We start from the raw sequence: 20119 nt of genomic DNA on the forward strand, positions 1-20119 counted from the left end.
CTGATCTAGACAAATCCTTAGTGTGATAATACTACAGATATTGCATATTGGACTTCGTTATAATTTGGTGTTGTGTATGAATTCTTATGTATGCCATTACTCGAAAAATTTAAACAAAACTAAACCAAGTATTAGAAAGTATCCTGGAGGGCACAATCCTTCACTCATTGGAGTGCAAGTAGAGTAGATAGAAATGCTTTACAAAAATATGTAATGTCTAATTCTGTAGCAATGGAGAGGAGATAGCTTAATGTTCAGTAATATGCTGTAGACAGCTATAAATACTTGCAGTAACAGCAGATTAGCAATCCATGTTTAACAGAGACATATAAGGGAATATTTTGACATTGCGGAAAGATTCAATTATCTAGTCTTTTCTTTGCCTCCTTTGCTACGTGAAGCACTTAAGTTCATCCAGCCCTTCTTTCAGAAGAGGAACATGGGAATAGAGGACTGGAACAGAGTTTGTGGGTCACCAAATATAGTCCCCTATTGTTGCAGGGCATCTGATCACATAATGTCACTCATAAACCTATCAAGCTGCAACTTATTAGGTTGTTTACTACCACTACTTTTAAGAGAAGTCTGTTTCAGAACTTCAGTTCTATGATGATCAGAAACCTTCTAAGTTCCAGACTAAATGTATTCGTGGACAGTTTACATGGCCCCAAATTGAAAGGCAAAGATAATGTACTGGATAATTTAATGTCTTCCCAGAAGATGCTCCAGTACTCATTCAATTACTGATGGTGGAAGTGCAAAAATTATACATAATTGTACTGCTTTAGATATTTTATTGCCTTGGCAACTTTAGTTGTTCAAAGCCTTTCAAATCAACAGGAATATTTTCTTTTGTTTTGTTTTTCCCCAATCCATACCTCATTTCTGACATATACAGTTGAAGGCGGGGAAAATAAAAGATACCATATTTCAATCTGAAATTAATACTGTTGCCTCTTTTTAATACAAGCAGCTAATCAAAGTTTAGGACTCTGGATTTTCCAGCTGAGAGTAGAAATTGATAGTAGTCCAGAATTGCTTTGATGTGGACCTGTTTATTTACAAGTAATGTGCAAAGTCCATGTCTATGAATGCACTGGATCCAAGAACAAAAAGGAGCAGTTACTTAGGTTACCAGCTCTCCCAAGTTCCTTTAACCAACACCACACACACAGGCATTCTCTACCTTTTTCCAGTGCCACAGTGTGCTTAAAAGCTTGCGCTTGGCTTTTTCTCACCTCCTTTTCCTTTACCTCTTCTCCGTTCTTGTCTGTTTACAGTTCTACATTTAAAAATGTTACAGCAACACAGATACATCGGCGCAGCTCCACCTTTATAGTGCTTTAGTGAAGACACACTACTATGTTGATGGGAGTGCTTCTCCAGTCAGCATAGCTGATCCTCCTCCATAAGAGGCAGTAGCTTTGTCAATGGGAGAAGCTCTCCCAATGACAGAGCACCATGTTCAACATGGCTTAGAATCATAATACACCAGAACTGGAAGGGATTTTGACAGGTCATAAAGTCTGGTCCCCTATCCTCACAGCAGGACCAGGTATTGTCTTAGGTCATCCTGATTGTGTTTATCCTTAGATGTTTATCTACCTTGCTTTTAAGTATCTCCAGTGATGGAGATTTCTCAACCTAAAGCACCACCTTCACAGATCCTTACCAGCTTAAGTGGTATACCTCAGCAGCAGGCCGGAGCTTCCTTCTGTACCCAAACTCCATCGGAAACCCCGCATCCCCTCCACTAATACAGTAAAAATGTGGGTGGCTTACCAAAATTTGTGAAGTGCCCCTCTCATGAAAATTACTGCGCACTTCTGCTATTGCTGCATTTCTCAGGAGTGTGGATTTTTCACTTTCTTGAGTGATGTAGTTATACTGGTATAAATTTACAGTGTAAACCTGGTCTAGGTATCAGTTTGTTATCTCACATATTCACATGATACTACCCAAAATAGCACTCAAACCAACAGCTCTATCTTAGGTAGGGAATATGTTTTAAATTAGTTGTTCACTCACCTTTCAGTTAACCTCATTGATAGATTTGATTTTCCACACAGCTCATAACAATACATATCCATTAAAATCTGATTAGATGGGGTTTCAAAAAATATTTACAATGATCTGCTCCTAATGCAGGCAAGTGTTATACCTACACCATTCTGAAATGAAGTGAACCAAAAGTAACTGTTAAACTGTTTCTATTTCTCACCCCAGTCCATGTACTCTGAAGACCAACACTTCATTCCTAAGGTAGATTGTGGATCCCTTGAAAAATATGGCCACTGACTTTAGTGGTACCAAAATTTCATCCCTTGGGTCTTAAATGAAATTGTAAGAGAGGTTCTATATTGTGACTCTTTTTTCCCTTCATTCTGTAGAGCAGACGGCTGCTAGAAAAATATTTCACTAAGGAACAGGGTTGCAAGCCATCAGTAAATTTACGGACAGTCTGTAAAAAAAAAAAAGAAAAAAAAAAAAGGCAGAAATTGAACCTGTCCGTAAAGTCCATAAAAATATTTAGGTGTCCGTAAATTTCGCAAAAGTGCAATAAAATTTGAAAAAAACAGAAATTATTCTATAGCAATTAAATTTCTTCTGTGCTGCTTCAGCCATTTTCCTGTTCTTGAAGGATTAATGACTGTCAGAAATGGGTCTGGGACAATTACTTCAGCTATGGTTAATAGCATCAGTGTTCTGACATATGATCACAAAATGGAAAACTTCCAGGACCATGACTAACTTAATGAAAGGGAGTTAAATAGCACATTGTTCTTGTGATGTATGAATTATAATGATTACATTTCACTTTTGGCCATTTATATTGTCTTAATATAGTATAAAAATTATGCCCATAAAAAAATTTGTCTGTAAATTTTTCTCATTCTGTCTGTAAATGAAATTTCTGTAGATTGGCAACCCTGCTCAGGAAGCATGTGGAAAAACATTCTCAGTGCAGCTTATTAATAAGTAATGCCAACTCATGGGACAGTAAATGCATAGCAAATCAACTAATAATTTCATATTGAATTCCAAAGGAATGCAGAATAAAGTAGGTAGAAAACATACAAAATTAGTTAACCTGTGCTACATTATTACAATTCAAATAGACATGAATATGTCAGACACAAAACTTTGTGCGTTTTAGGACCGCTGCCCTAACCCTGATATTTTTATCAGAGAGGTAGCCATGTTAGTCTGTAGCTTCGAGAACAATAAAAAGTCTTGTGGCACCTTATAGACTAACAGATATTTTGGAGCATAAGCTTTCATGGGCAAAGACCCGCTTCATCAGTTGTTGTATCCCCTTGGAAGAAAGAGCACAACTGTATAAAATCTCTTACTGTGTAATCTGATAGCCAATAATACCGCTGAGGCCAGAGTAAGACTTCAGCTTTGGATGTGATTTTGTTAAAGGAACTTCTTTTACACTTGGGGTTATACAGGTGATTTTTGAGAGCAGTTTTTTTTTTTTTCACATTTGGGTGAATATGAATGAGCAAACTCTGGCCTATGAGACTGAGAAGTCAGGATAGGGAGAAAGGTTCTCATATATTGATGATTTCTTGCAATAATTTTAGCTCTAAATGGGAGGTCTCGAGATCTGAGTTTAGGAAACTGTCTCTGAGAAATCCACAGGGCTTTCCATGCCATAACTGTGGCTCCTAAGCTAAGTGTCACATGTTTCAGTCCCTAAGAAATCATCAATCACTCTTAGAAGAGCAGAAGGATTACTCTCCTTGACACATCTGCTTCCTCAGATCAGTGAGGCAAACAGTATACTTCTTCTACTCTTCTAAAATTGATTGATGATTTCCTTACAGATACCCACCTCTTTTAACATTTTAAACAAAGCTCCAAGGTTATACGATAAATGAATTTGTGACAAATATACATGCAGAATTTATAACTGAGTATGCCCAACATGCAGAAAATATCAAATAAAAGTAAGGATTAATCAAAGAAGATGCAGTGTTAAACACTTCCTTGATTTGAACAGTAGCACTTTTATGGAAACAATTCTTTAGGTAAAATATTACTTTCTCTAAGCCAAAAACTGATGCACTATTCTACCATTATCCTCTACTAATGCTTGCTTTCCACAAAACCTAGTGCACTAGTGGATCAGCATCTCTTAGTTTCTCTGAGCATAATTTTTTCAGTTTCGTTAAGTGTTGCAGTACTGCTACTCCTATGAAATAAAATTCCTTAATAGAATATAAAATAGATATACTATTATACATTATTTATTTTTGCCTTTAAAACTGATAAAATATTAATAACATTTTTAAATACAGCTATGTTCCCATTTTTTCAAGTCATGACAAAAACTGACTTGTTATTGTCTTATGCCATGTTTTGCTAATTTTCTATTTAATTTAAGACCAGATTTTGATACACTCCCTCAACTGACTACTAGCATACTTATGTCACAAGTGTTCCTAGTGAAGTTAATAGGGATATTTGTGGAGTATGGCGATAGTAAAGCAGAATCATTTCAAAGGTACACCTTACCAAGACCTTGTTGGAAATAGACAATAATCAGCAATAGAGCTAGTCCTTCCTAAGAGGATAATACGTAGACACTGAACACATAGCTACACAATAGCCATTACAATGACACAGCTAAAGTACTACATGCTCTCAAAGATTGGCTGCCCCAAAAAATTCATTAGCATCTTGAGGATGCTTCATGACAACATAAGTGCCACAATATTGAGCAACAGAGGATCCCAAAGTGACCCCTCTGAGGTCAAAATTGGAGTCAAACGATCCTGAGTTATTGCCCATCACTGTTCAGCATCGTCATCTCCATGGCCCTTCACCTCATTGATGGAAATCTTCCAGATGGTGTGAAGATTGTCAGTAGAATGAATGAGTAGCTTTTCAATCTCAGGAGACTGAAGGCTAAAAGCAAGACCTCCATGACCTTCATCATGAAGCTCCAGTAAGCAGATGACAACATGGGTGATGCTCTTTCTCCCACAATCCTGGAAGATCTTAAGTGCTTCACTGGAGCATACGAAAATCTTGGCCTCACACTGAACATCAAAAAGACCAAGGTGCTCTACTAACCCTACAAAATCTACTAACCCTCACTGAAGGGAAAATCTCCTGTACCTTCTACTGAAGTCAATGGAGGACTGCTGGAAAATTTGCAGCACTTCCCATACCTTGGAAGTCACCTTTCTGCTAAAGTTGGTATTGATGTGGAAATCCAGCATTGTCTGAGCTGTGCAAGCTCTGCTTTTGACTTCCTGAGACAAAGGGTCTTCAAGAGCTGGCATATCTATCCCAAGACAAAGCTCCTTGTATACCATGCAGTGGTTGTGCTAATGCTACTGTATGCATGTGAAACCTGGGCAACACACAAGTGTCATCAGAAGGCACTCAAACAATATCATCAATGTTGCCTCAAGAGTATCCTAAATATCTCTTGGGAGGATAGGTGCATGAACACTAGCATCCTGGAAGAATCAAACATGACCAGCATTGGAGTCATTATCATTCATCTACAACTTTGTTGGACAGATCGCATGATTCAGATGTCTGATCAGTGCCTCCCAAAACAGCTTCTGTTTTCTGAGTTGGAGGAAGGACAGAGGAGTGATGGGGGGCCAGCAGAAGCGATATAAGGACATGCTGAAGGTACGTGTGAAAAAGTGTAACATCGGTGTCGAAACTTGGGACAACCTCGTCCAAGGCCATCCCCAATGGAGAATGGTAATCTAGGAGCCGGTGGTGCAATTTGAGAGGTCCCACCGCAGTGCAGATGAAGAGAGGTGGGGAAGAAGAAAATAGTGTCAAAAACTGCCCTGTGACTCTCTAAGCTTCCAGATGGTGTGAAGATTGTCTATAGAATGAACCGGAAGCTTTTCCATCTCAGAAGACTGAACAACATCTATCAACACCTGCCCCTTCTGTAACAAGATCTGCAGCTTCAAATAGGACTGTGCAGCCATCAATGGACTCACAAATAAGAGGGTGACATGAAGACATCCTACTTATTATTGAGTAACTGCCAAGAGAGACAGCTGTGCCACCTGGGTAGACAGGTAATATAAGAACTGACAGGTAATATCAGAACTATCAATCTTGCTTGTCTACTAGTTCTGAACCTCACCTCTCCTGCCTCAGGCAACAAGTAGCCCTAGGGTGACCAGATAGCAAGTATGAAAAATCAGGACCACAGTGGAGGATAATAGGAGCCTATATAAGACAGAGCCCAAAATCTCTGGACTGTCCCTACAAAATCTGGGTATCTGGTGACCCAAAGTGGCTTTACAGAATAAATTTCTTAAAATAGAAGACATGGCACAGGTATACCTTTTAAAGACTTGTTTAATATACTGAGCCTCTGTCTCAGCTCAAAGTGCCTTTTCAGGCAATGCTCCTAAGGAATCTGAATATCACCTCAAGGTGGAACACCAGCTGGCAAGAATAAGCTTTAAAGGTAACCAGTGCCCATCTTGTATCACATCCAACAGTTAAGCCTTCTCATTTCTATCTTCCTCACCAGCTTTGGGTAAAGCTCAATCACTTTGATAATAATAATACTTTGATAATAATACTGGCCCATAATATCTGGAATGATCAGATATGCTGCTACTGAATCTATTCAAATGGTGTGGAATATTATTTAAAGTGATTTAAAGAGTGGTCATCAGGAAATGTGCGGGGGGAGCATAGAATTGATAGACCTGCCTTCTCTCCACACACACCTTGCAGTTTCCTCACCCCCTCCAAATTTCAGTGAGTGTTGGTGTGACTTGGGTCACAGAGTTGCTGCAGTGTTCTGGTTTGATCCATGGTTGGGCCATGAATTAGGAGCCCCCCACCTCCATGTCTCTGATAAGTGGAGTCTTCACAGCTTCCCTGCTTCCTACTGTGGCCGCAGAACTTGCTAGCTGAACCCACAGGGGCAAGGAGTACCTAGTTCTCTCTTGTGTTTGACATAATACCTTTCCTACAGATACCAAATGGTTGAAACACTTAGACTAACACACTTGACATGATTGTCAATGTGTATCCAATCACAATCTATAGTAAATGAAACTGATGGTATCACAATTCACCCCCCAAAAAACTGATTGGAAATGTTAATGTTTTAAAATAGATAACTAATTAATAGGAATGGTGTTTATTCAAAAGAAAAGTCCCCCTTTACCCTTTGAATGAATTCAATCATCATCAGAAACACAATTGAAATTCCTGCTCTGTACAAGTCATATGAATCATTTTTATTTATGATTTGAAACAATGGCTTTGTATTTGCCAAGCCTTGCTTTATTTTGCTGAGGCCTTACATGACAAACAAAAGCATTGGTTATTTTGATTTCATATTTATGTTCTGTTGAATGACGTATAAAACCTGGGCTCTTTCCTTCTTACTGCAAACAAGAGATGCATACCATCCTGAAACTTTTTTGAATGGAAAAAAAAATGGGCACAGGCTCTTTCGCCAAATTAACTCATTTCTAATTACATCATTACAAAAAGATGCTGTTCTGAGATCTTCTGGCACTTTTCTTGGAGAAGATGAAATCTCTACAGTTTTCTGAAAATTATCACAAATGAGCACTGCATGAAAATAAAAATAATGGCACTAGCCTGTAGGCCCAATTTTTTGTAACACATTCTAATAGGGCGGGGTATTTTTTTTTTCAGCAAGTAGCTCTAAAGGTGTTTTATTACTAAATCCAGCAGATGGAAGATGTATGCTGAAGATTAACTTTTTCTTAATTTTAGCACAATTACAGATATAACGATTTCTAATACTACCATGTTTTCATGGCACTGGTGCCACAAAATTATGTCTCCTGGCATCATTTGGAATATGCACTTTTGAACAGAATTATCTTAATTCACACACTTTCCTTCAATGTTTTTAAATTAACATTCAAATACACAAGGTTCTCATCTTTCGAGAAAAGTCACAGAACATGTGTTTTCTCCTTGATGGTTCTTTTTAAAATATTCTGAAGGCACCATTGGACTATATCTTCACAATATTTGTAACTAGTGGGAAAAGTGACAGAGATAATATAGAAATATTGTAGTTAATCTTCCAAAAAGTAACTGGTAAAACACAAATCATTTACTTCACAATGTTTTCTCCCGCATCTTCCATTTTGGTATCAGAACAACTTCAGACATTTGATATAGATCCTCTCTACTAAAAACTGTACTATTTCTCTCCAATCTCCCAGTGACGTGTCATTAGGCTGACCATATTTCCTTGTGCCAAATATAGGGCACCTTGTGGGGGCAGCTCCCCAGCTGCAGCTGCCAAGCAAGTGTAGCTTCCTGGCTGCCACATGACTTGTACTGGAATAGGGCTGCCACCTCACAGGAGAGATCGCAGGGGTGGTTGCCCTATGTAAGGTGGGGGGTGTTAGCTGGCTGTCCCACACCGCCAGGCTCCAGGAATGCTGCAGAGATGCTCCTGGGCTCCAGTGGTGGCTACCCTCGGGTGGCTGCCACCCTGTATGTGTGGTGGGGGGGTGTTCCTTGGCTGCAGGGAGCAGCTGCAGCTCCCGGATGCCCCTTGTCTCCAGGCACTGGGAGTGGGGTGGCAATGGGCCTGCTTTGGGGCACTGGCAATGGGACTGCCACCCTGTGGGAGGCGTCTCCGGCTGCCCCACACCTCAGGGCACCAGTAACAGGGCTGCTGCCCCACGGGGAACCTCCCCAACTGTTCCACACCTTGCAGCACTGGCAACGGGGCAGCTCCATGGCTGCTGGAGCCTTGGGGTGCTGGCAACGATGCTGGTGCCCCGCAGGAGAGCTCCCTGGCTGCAGGGACTCCTTAACAGTAGAGGTGGCTGCCCCATGGGGGGTGGGAGGCAGCTACACAGGAGGCTGTCCTGCAGCGGGGATTGGGCTACGTGCCCAGCATTGCTGGGGCACTAGTTCCCCCTTAAAATTTGGAGGGGGGGACAACAAAACATACTACCTTACCCGCAACACACCCTATGGCAGGGCCCCTGGCTCCATCTCCTGCTGCTGTCTGTACTAGCCACTCAGTACATGCTGCAAGTGCTGTCCAGCCAGCTCCTGATTAATTTTACTGGCAGCTGCAGATGTTATGACTTGGGGAAAAGGCAGCTCAGCAAGGGGGAGTGAATATACGGGACAATGTGCTTTTTTGTGAAAAACAAAAAAACAAAAATCAAACAAAAAAAAAAGGTAGGATGCCTGCCTAACATACGTGACTGTCCTGGTAATAACGGGACGGAAGGTGACCCTCCGTGTCATTGTATTATTAAAATTTCTGTGCTGAAATGTGATGGCAATTCTTCTAAGTTCACCATCATTCAGTAAGACTCCATAAATGAAATGGCACAGATAGTTCCCAACTTGCTCTTTGGAATGAACACATAATAAAGAAGGAAACCCAAGTTCTCTATGGAATCTAATTCTCTCACACCATTAGACTGCCTCAGTCAGCAAGCTAGCTCCATCCTTAGTGGAACTACAATGATCTAGCTTAATTTTATATTTAGTTTAAAAGTAATTTTATGTTTCCATCACAAAAATAAAAAAAAACCTCTTCCCGTCTTTTTCTGTGCTTAATTACACACAAAAAGTGCATTAAAAGAAAATTGTTACCCTTGCAAAGTAAAGAACTCAACAGTTAAGAAATGCCAAAAATAAGGTTCTCTGTGCATATGCATTATGATTAAATGTGGTTGGGAATTTTCCAGCTAGACAGTTTTGCAATTCATCAAAACAAAACATTTTTGTGGGAATATACCAGGCTTGACAAAATTTTAACTCAGGACAGTTTTGCTGGTTCAGGATGAAATGTGTTCTCAAAAGCAGGGAAAAAGAGCAACCCCTCCAACACAGAATGAGATAATTGGGTGGTTCGGACTCTTATCTCAGATGTGGAAAACCCAAGTACAAGTAATTGCTTAAGTCAGGGACTCCACAAGCAGGTCTTCTCCTCCAAAATGAGTACTGTATGACATTATTGATCTTGTGGGATGGTTATCTCTAAATATTTTCTATTCCCTTTGTCTTAGTTTGTATAAATAATTACATATCATTGGAAGAAGGGTTATAATGAGCCTTTCACATCCGTGTCCTGGCCAGCAGGTCATAGCATTAATATAAGTTACACAATGTAATATTGTAGAAAATGGAGCTGCACCAGTAATATATTAACTTACCTGAAATATTTGTTTCAAAGAGAAAAGTGCCCGTCTCAGCTCCCGGCCATTGGAGTTGTAGAGTTTTTCTGAAATAACAAAAACCAAAACCCCATCATTAACAAGACAGCCAAAACGGAGCAACATAGAAGGGAGCAGGTGATGGATGGTTGCTCTGTCCACTAAGTCTCACACTAGCCAACCTTTTTTCATAGCTATAATACTGGCCCATCATAAAGCACAAACAAAACAGTTAACTATTCATGTCCTGGGTGAAATTTCCCAAAAGAACTTTAAAAAAGGTCATCGATAAGTGAGACTATGAGACTTCTGCGGGTGTAATTGGGTCCAGCTAACTTCCTTTCCTTTTTAAGGTAAATTTAGAGACTATGAAAGGTACCGGGCTGGAAGCAATGAAGACTTCAGAGCAGGGGCCCTGTAAGCTTCTCCACGATGCCCCACTAATGAGCCTCCATCCTGTCCAGTCCTCTTTCAGGGAATGAAAGCAGACTTCAATCCTCATGCCTATGCAGTCTTTGACCATTGTTCTGTAAAGGTTAATGATCGTGCTAATTAGTGCTTGATGATTTGGAAAAAAATCTAATGGAAAGTAGTTTGAGGGGACATCCCTCGTTTTATACAGCCTACCAACCAATGGTGGTGAGTTTATGTTACTACCATTCCACCTATACTTGAGCTAGAGACTTACAAATAATAGCACCTATCACCCTATTATAAATCTTTGAACCACTGAATTCCCCAGCTGTTCCCTTACTGAGTCTATGTGAGGATATGTAATACCAGAAATGTCAGGACAGTTTGTTCTGAGTAGAATTCAAAACTGTGTTTTTCTCCCGTAAAATAAATCTCCATTTCTCTCTCATTCATTCTCCAAATATATATCTATATAAAGAGATAGAGACATACAGCACAGACACTCTTTTAATCATCCAGTAATAAAACATATTACGTGGTTTGTGCTCCTATTAAGTCACGGTCACAGAAAAATAGTGAAAAGTGGGAAAAATCATCAGTTTTTAGGTGTATTGAATTAACCTGTTATAAAGGCAATTAATAAGAGAAGCTAAGGTTTTCTGATGATCTTCTACGATGCTCTTAGCTTTTCCCACAGGCTATCACATAGAGCCTAGCCCTGCAAAGGATGGGTCTGAATGAAGCTCAACAGATTTAAAAAGGGACTCAGAGACTCATAGGATGAGGACTAAAATGACTGCAGACTGTGGATTCAAGAGTGTACAAATGACTTCAAAAAATCCCCCCCACCCCTTGTCCCAATTCCCTTTGCCTATTTATGTACAAAACAAAATAGTGTACAAAATTCAATCACCATATTTTCTTTTCCTTTCTCGGAAGAATGCAGAAACAATAGACATTTGAGGATTTCTTACATTTTTGCTCAGAGATTCTCCACTTTCCCTTTAACTCTAAGAAACTTAATCTGAGAAGACCAGAGTGTTAGTGTGATTAAACACCTTCTATTCCCAATAATCTCATCCAACCAGAAAGTAAAACTCAATCAATCATTTATAAGCTTCATAAAGCATTTTGGTCATCCCAAACTTTGGCTTTCAAGGAAAAATGTGTACAGCTGACGTGACTATTTTAACTGTTATAACCATTTCTCTTCCTTGTAGAACTTATGGATTCCCAACAAAAACACGGGAGGAAGGGATTTCACTTAAAACTACAAACTGCAATCTTTGATTATTTTACCTCAAAAATGCATAAGTGCATGAAATTCTTGGCTTGATAAAGAGTCTTGTTAGGAAAGTTTAAAGAATAATATGGGTTTCTTTAAAAGACCTTGCTTGCTGACTTTACATGCTACATAGCACAACATTATTTGTCTGTGAACTATACTTCCATCTGACCTTTGTTATACCTAACTTCCCTCCATTAATATAAATCACTGGTATCTTTATAAACAGAGTCCCTCCAAATGAGGCAATGCAGCATCATCCTAATTAAGAGAGGCACCATTTCTTGTAACACTGGCAACTTCATACATAAATATCAAATTTGTACATAAATATCAACATTTTAAACAATGCCATCTGTTGGCCCATCTTTACAGAGGACAATTCTTGCCATAGCCAGCCTGGAGGAAATAATCAACAATTCTTAAAATACAACAGTGTTTGCCTCCATGGGTGCATGAAGTTTTTGGTACTTCTCTGAGAAGTGTACAGTTGAACTATTTATCCTTGTTCTTTTGTTCTCTCTTTTCACAGATGTGGTGTAAGAACATCCAGGGCTACAAGGAGACACAATGTGTCTGTCAGTTGTTTAAGTGAGGTACTGGAGGCAGAAGTCAGTAACTTCTCTTCTGAAACTAGCGGCTTGAGCTAAACCTCTCTAATCCGGAATTCCCTCTTCCAGCTACATCTGTAATCTAGCATGATGTTAGTTAGCTGGACAACCACCTATCATGGGTAAGCCCAAGATTCCTGTGGTCCCATAAAGTTTGTTTACAACCACCAGTCCTGGCTCTCAGTGTTCTGTGCTGTTATTTAGCTCTAATTTACCGCTAAATTTCTTCCAAGAGCCCATTAAGCAGTGAAAGTGTTGGTAATATGCTAGACAACATTGACCTCCTGTGGCCCAGTAAATTTTCCTATCTGGCACCAGTCATGTCCCTAGGATGTAGGACCACAAGGTAACCTAATCTAACACATCAGCAGATCTGACTGCACTTAGAGAGACTTAACAATACATATTAGATGAGAGTCAGAATGTCACATAGGCCATATGCAGCAAACTGCAGCAAACAGGCTGACTAATGTTCAGACTTCTCTTCACTCATAAGATGAGCTTGTCTGTTTAAGCTGATGTAAGCTATTCACTCACAATTCCAACTGCTACAGTTTATTCTGACAAGATTTTATGCACACTGGAAATACATGGATGTTCTCCTCAAGACTTGGTCCCCCTCAAGGAACCAGGAAAAATAAGAAACATTTACAGACCCATAATCCAGAGGCTAAGTGAAATAATCATATCTTTCAGAGTTATGCTACAGTAGAAAATTACATGTCTTGGTTTGTACACAAAGTAAGGATGTAACTCACCCTCAGCAGAGAACTCTGTATAAAGCAAGTTTTACAAAGCTTTTCTTTTCCCTGTGGTACTATGCGATTTTCTCCAAAACACTAAATATAAATTTATCTACAAGATAAACATTTAGGTCTATATACAGCCCTTAGGGCACAGTAGAACTCCCGCAGATGTCAAAAGGAACATGAATTCCTCATGTGAATTAACAGTGTGTTTCGATGCTTACCCCACAAGCTTCATATATGAAGAGTGACTGCAAACATTAAAATGACAGTAGATTCTCCACTAACCAGGTATCTCAAACAGCTGAATCTTTAAATGCAATATCATATATGGTAAAACTTGTGATAAAACTACTAGAGTTGGCAACACAGCCACCATCTGTGTGCTAAGAAAGGGTCAGATGTACAGAAGCAAGCTAGCATTTATCATCCATTCCCTCTAACAAAGGGTCACCTAAAACCAGGCAAAACCAAACCAATGAAGGTGGATTTCTCTCAGGTGAATACAAATAACAGTAGATCACTGAAAGGAAAACTCCAGTTATTTATTCTGCAATTAGCATATTTTACACTGAGAAAATGAGCACTAGGTGTTCTCGCGCATGACCTTTGGAGGCTTTCTCTTGTAGTACAAAGGACTTACATTTTTTTTCCTTTCAGCATTATGAGAAAAATAAACTAACAAATAAAAAGTAATTCTATGTGTACGTGATCAATTAAATTTTCACTTTCTTTTAGTGTCTACTATGGAAATCACATTTTTATTCACAATTAAAAAATAATACTGTAGCTAACATAGTCCCAAGTGTAATGCCTAATCTGTGAATATAGAGGTATACATCTCCTCCTCTCTCCATCGATCACCAGCTGAATTAGTCCCTGGGGTTCAGTAATTTACGAAGCAGCAGCCTTTTGGTTATTGGCAAAAGGCAAGCAAACATCTGGCTGAGCACAAATGGGAGTTACTCTGCTTCACTTGCTACTTCCTGAATGACCTTCAGTTTTCCCATCCATGTCCTCCTCCTTCACACTCAACTTTCAGAGATGAAACATCTTTTGTTACAAAAAATGAGAAGTACACTACACTTTATACTATATTACATTACCAGAGGCCACACTGTTGACTCAGGAAGGACATTTGAAATAATTCCTGTTATTCCTCTGTAAAATCCCAATACATGAAGTAGGAATAGCAATATTCTCTGGCTTCCATACAACACCCAAAATCATACCAGCATTTAAACCTAAAAATCATTTCTCAACCTAAAAACTAAGCAACCCAAATGTCTCAGAAATGCATGTATTATCCGCACCTTCATTGGCGCTGAACTATTTGAATCAAAGGCAACAATTTGAATTTTTCCACAGAGAAAAGAGTCGGACTTTTCTTGTTTTATTCTAAGAAAACACTTCATTCTTGCTGTGAGTACTGACTATCATATAAAGTCTGATCCACCAGCCTGTTTCATGCCAATGAGATTCCATTTGCCTCAGAAGCAGTACATTAACATAAAAACAGAACAGCTACAGTAAATTAGGCCCATGCATCCAGTGCTCAGGCAACTTTGCTACTGACTTTGATACAAGTCTAAATTGGGCCCATGGGTACAAACAGATTCTCAGATCCATAAATTTGCTGTTTATAAAAACTAATTAGTGGAACACTCCATTCCTTCATTGCATGTCAGACAAATTAAAGTGGCACACCAAGACCTGGAGTAATGCCAAAAAGGGTCGTCTTATTATTGTTTATGTTCACAAAAGCCGATAATAAATGTGTTAGCAAGACAATATACTTTCTTTTTCCTCCCAGACCCCTACAAAATATATGATTTCAAGAGGGGAATCATTCAAAAGCAGACTGCTCACTATTAAATTAACATAATTGCTGTTTCTGTTAGTCACTCAGTTTTGTATATTACAAATCTTGGATATTTTTATCTAAGTATCCACATATAAATTAATAAGTTATTAACTATTCATTTGTGCAATATTTGTAGATTGTAAACTGAATCTCTATAGTCTGTCATTATTCCAACTGCAAATGGTGAATATTTGGTGAGGAAATGCAGTTTTTGACAATAAAGCGCAGCCTGATGAAAAGCAACAGGACAAGAAAGGACAAGAACAAAGTTTAGTATTGGCTTAAATGTAATCTTCCTATCACATGTACCTGGGACAAGGTGGGTTATGATGCATTAACCAAGTTCAGTGCCCATTATTTGCCCATTACTGTGCACTGCATATGACTTACGTGTTTTATTTCATACCCTATGCAATTCGGCTCTTCATTCATTGTAAACATTCACTAAATAAAACTCTTCAAGCCTATGTGGCTGCCTGCACTGATTGATTCCAAAAGAATTTTCAGACTGCTTCAGAAGCAACTCATGGCAGAGTAACAATAAGAATAAATTCCACTTTTGTTTATTTTTATTCAGACACAGCTGCATTGTTAATTGGGGCGGGGGGAAATGTGTCACCTCCTAAGGCAGAGAAAAAAGGGATGTAAAAAATCATGATCTATCAGGCCTAGGTAAGGGAGTGCTCTCTTGGGCATTATTTCCCTACTTCCCAGCAGAAACTGTTCTGTAGAGATGCTGTGAAATGCAGCATTTACAGGTGGGGAGGAGGAGGACAGCCATCAAGGTAGCATTTTATAAGCCCCACCCCCCTCCTCAAAACACATGGGACCTTTGTAAATAAATTAATCCTAAATCCTCCCCTCCCCCTGCCAACTCCTTCAGGCCCCTGCAGAAGCCAAGCTGATCAGGAACAGATGGTAAGTGCAGGGAGCCAGCGCAGAGAGGGCATTGGCAGATCTTGGGGGAATTCATGGATTTAGAGGACGCAACCCCAACAGGTTCCACAGCATGGACCAGGCATGGGAAGGAAGAGTTTCACTTTCCAGAATGCAAGAATTACAGGGCAAGTCTACACATCTCAAGAAATTTCACATCTGTACATGGTAGTTTTGCAGTCCTCCCCCTGAATACTCTGCTTTGGAATAATCATCCACTGGGTCTCCCTCAAGGAGACTCTATAAACAGAGATAGTGTGTTTTGGAAAGAGAGACCTCAAAGAGGAAGGCTCTCTGCAAGGACTTTTGATAGGCTTCCTGGGTTAGGATAGGCAACCAAAACAAGAAATGCTTACCCAAAATCCAAAACTTTGGTTATCTTTCCAAACATTACAATTTTTGTTATTTTTACAGTATCAGTTAATGTTTCATACAGCGCTAACATCTGCAAATTATGTTTCACAGTCAAAGTTACTTAAAATTCAACAGAAAGTACATCCAATCCCCAGGAGCTAGTGAACACCAGCTGCACCTTGACTCCCACCCCCTACAGTGACACAGGGAATGAGGTCACTGACTGAGGGGATTAAATGATTTGGGGAGGATAGACAGGAAAATGAGAGAGGACAAAAAGCAATAAAGGGATACAGTACTGCAAAATGACAGACAGAGGATAAAAATAAGGAGCTAGAGGATTAGGAGAAGCTGATTTAATCAGGTTAGATAAAGAGAAAATTTGGGGAGGACAGTACAGAAGACAGACAAGAGATAGCTATCAAGAAGGGAAAACAGGTGACAAGGCAGAGAAAGGTAGACTACCCTTGTGGTCAGAAAGCAGCATCTCTTGTGACACACACAGGAGGGGCTTGTGGCAAGAGGAGTAAATTTAGGAATTGGAAAATGGAGGAGAGATAAGGCAGGAGATGGAGAGCAAAGAAGGAAGTCTTCAGAAGGGTCCTATCTTGCCACATAATTCCTGTATTGTATACCATAGGAATCCACACTCCAGGTTCATTAACGTACAGAAAAAAAATTAAAGTGATACCTAAATGGTCCAGTTGGATGTGAAAGCAGGATTTTTTCCATATATTCTTGGCAGCTGGGGTTATCACCTTCCACTGCTGAGGCCTGAAGGGATCATATCAATCCCTCCTCCAATGATTTCTATCAAATTCCTGCTTATTCAGACTGACTTTTTGCAAGTATAAATATGCTGTGGATAAATCAATAGCAAGAGTCCCTTCTTTACAAAGTCCTTTAAATTATTACTCCCCTCCCTCCCATATGCCCCTCTATATGCATGCAGAACTAGCAGAAAGAACCATTTATCACACTATCCCTAAATACCAAAGCAAATAAATGCCAGGAGTTTACAGATTTACAGTAAAAGGATGTGCTGAAACTTGGTACGTGTTTATACACTTAAGTGAAATGGGAAACCTTTGTTTTTCATCTGCTGAGGTTGGGGAGAAGAAGATATAGAACCCAGAGCTTTGCACACTCTGTTCCTGCATCACACTGAGAATAATAAATACTTCTGCAAACTGACAGCATAACAATTTCCTTTGTGTATTCCCCCTTCTCATTCACCTTTGTCAAGCGAGGTCCTGCTTGCTAGTAGAAAATGGAAGGCAGAAATCATAACACTCGTGCCAAGAAAAGGCAAGAAGACTGTCTTGGACAGAGCACTCCTATTTCAGTCTTAGTTTTGTACTCACACCTGAAGCAGCAGTGTGTGTATTCCCTATTCTATGCTGCAGAAGCCTGTCTCAATCTACTCCTGCTGTGGCCTAGAACAAGTGCAGAGGTGAGAAATGGACCCAGCATGAAGTGACAATAGCAATGTGGTTTGTACCTAGATGGGTAACAAAAGAACTAGAACTGGAAAGACACTGTCAGAGTGAATGCGTTAAGGCAGAGCACAGTACTGACTTTACAAAAGAATAAATAAAGAGAAAGGTGGGCAGAGTAAGCAGAGCAACAACAGCCTTGTGACAGTTGTGTGGTCTAAATACGGCATCTGTAATAAAAAGTAGGTTCATTGAGCTTGGTTCCCCATAACACAGGTGCACAGAGTCCAGGGGAAGGGGGGCTCCAATGCCAAAATATTCCATGGAGCTGGCTTTTGTGGCTGGACGGTCGCTGATAAGCCTTCACAAGTTACCAAAAGGCCAAAACCACAAACTCACTCTGAAAGCTGAGAAGTAGGAAGAGCAAGGAGAGCAGTGCACTTTCAGATGTGCTTCTCTATTTCAACTCATTACAGCATTTCTCTGTATTTCCAAACCTCTTCCCCTTCCTACTTTCATTTACAGTTTCGAGTTATGAAAGCTACAGTTCAAGATCTCTGCTATTCAGCTATAATTAGCAGTGGTATGTGAGGGACTGGGTGAGTATGTGCGTGTCTGGGGGAAAGACAGCTGCACGCAAGTAATGAACATTGTAACATACTGACAAAAGGAAATAGCAAATACATTACTTGCTATGATGGTATCCCCACTGTAAAGAACTACGTACAGGCCGGGAACGAATTATACACGGAGACTTTATACGGGCTTGTGAAGACATCCCCATTACCAGAAAGCAAGTTAAAAATTTGCTCACATATTGACTAACTAAGGCTTCTTTTACCATTCAATGGAGTTACAGCAGTGATTAAGTTGGCTCTTTGACATGTCCTTCTGTAATAATGTATTCACACAGTGCCTCTTGACTTGAATGCAAAGGAATCAGTTCTCATTTTAATTCTTGAGTGTAGGAGATGAACCTGGGTTCATTTTAGCATCATAATTTAAAAAAAGAGGGATATTTTTAAAGTGTTTGAATGTTGTGTTGATTGTTCTTTTGAAAACTTATGTGCATGAAATAAAGTGTTTGAGAGGGCAATAGGGAGTATGGCGTTAAAGTAACAAAAGCATATATTGTAGCATGATATTATAGAAGGTGGTGATGGAAAAGAATTAAGAGGTCATCTTGTTCATCTCCCTAATAATGCAAAATTGTTCCCTAGAGAATAACACAGTAGGAAGGCAGTAGTTATCCTAAAACATGGGTTACATGATTCAAGAGAATGAAGCCAGAGAAAATTGCCATAAAAATATAGAGCAGCTCATTGTTTTCTTTAGAGATTATTGTAACCAATCTGCGGCTAAAAATATAATTATCAAAAAAATATGTAAGTCAAGGCAAACCTTTAATGTTTGTTTCAGTTTACAACTTGGTCTCTGAATTGCTGAACTGTACACTAGTATAAGCACAAAAAACTACACCAGTGCCTCCTGGTTTTGAGAATTTAACAATCTCATTCTAGAGTGCGCCAAAATGCTGCCAGCCCTTGCTTACTCTCTAAATACTACTAAGCCAATGGTGAAGTGCAGCTTTAGCATGTTCTCACTAAGAAAATTCAAAATAATCAAGCCACATTACTGCAGATCTTCCAGTTATGATCATATTTTTTATCTTTGCTGACGTCTTGGCAAGAAGTAAAATAACAAAGTGCAAAGAGAGCTCAGATTTATGGAAACAAGTTGGATTCAGTCCTGGGCTTCAGGGTCAACCCAAATTTTAGCATTACAGTAGATGTGCCAAAGTACGTCAGAGGATAAGGGTACCTCCAAGGCAAGTAATCCTTGCATCCTTTTCAGGCAATGTACTTGTTCACTAAGTTAATCCCCTTAGCTTCAGCTGCCTTGTCTACAATTGTGCCTTCTAACCCAAGGGTTCACATCCTTTTTGGGCCCAGAACACATTTGTAAATGTTTATGGCCTGTCACAACCTGCACAAATAGTCTGATGGTGTGTTTCAGTCAGATCCTGCCTCTCAGAAGAGTTAGGTCTTGCACAGCATTCACTCCTGTGCTGTAGGGCTAGCTGAACTAGGCTTTCCACTCCGGGCATGACAACATCCAGGACTGCAGGGATGCTCAGGTTTTGACGCTGCTTACCTGACCAAATCTATGTAAGAATAGTTGCAATAAGGCTCACAGGGTTGCAGTATCACTCACTCAAATTTGACCTACGAGGATGCCTGTTATCATGACACTGGGCCAAATATGACTGTCACTGAGGCCGCGTCTATA

General features: G+C 39.6%; 1 protein-coding gene across 6 annotated transcripts in view; it reads right to left on the bottom strand.

Annotated features, from left to right (window-relative positions):
• FHOD3 (formin homology 2 domain containing 3) overlaps positions 1–20119 on the bottom strand; it is a 639020-nt gene that overhangs the window by 306693 nt on the left and 312208 nt on the right. For all 6 annotated transcript variants that reach the window (XM_074988019.1, XM_074988017.1, XM_074988015.1 and 3 more), the window contains exon 4: positions 10185–10252. In XM_074988019.1, coding sequence (XP_074844120.1) covers positions 10185–10252 — 68 coding nt within the window. The remainder of the gene's footprint in view (positions 1–10184; positions 10253–20119) is intronic.

The sequence above is a fragment of the Carettochelys insculpta genome, chromosome 2, assembly GCF_033958435.1.
Source record: "Carettochelys insculpta isolate YL-2023 chromosome 2, ASM3395843v1, whole genome shotgun sequence".
NCBI lineage: Eukaryota > Metazoa > Chordata > Testudines > Carettochelyidae > Carettochelys > Carettochelys insculpta.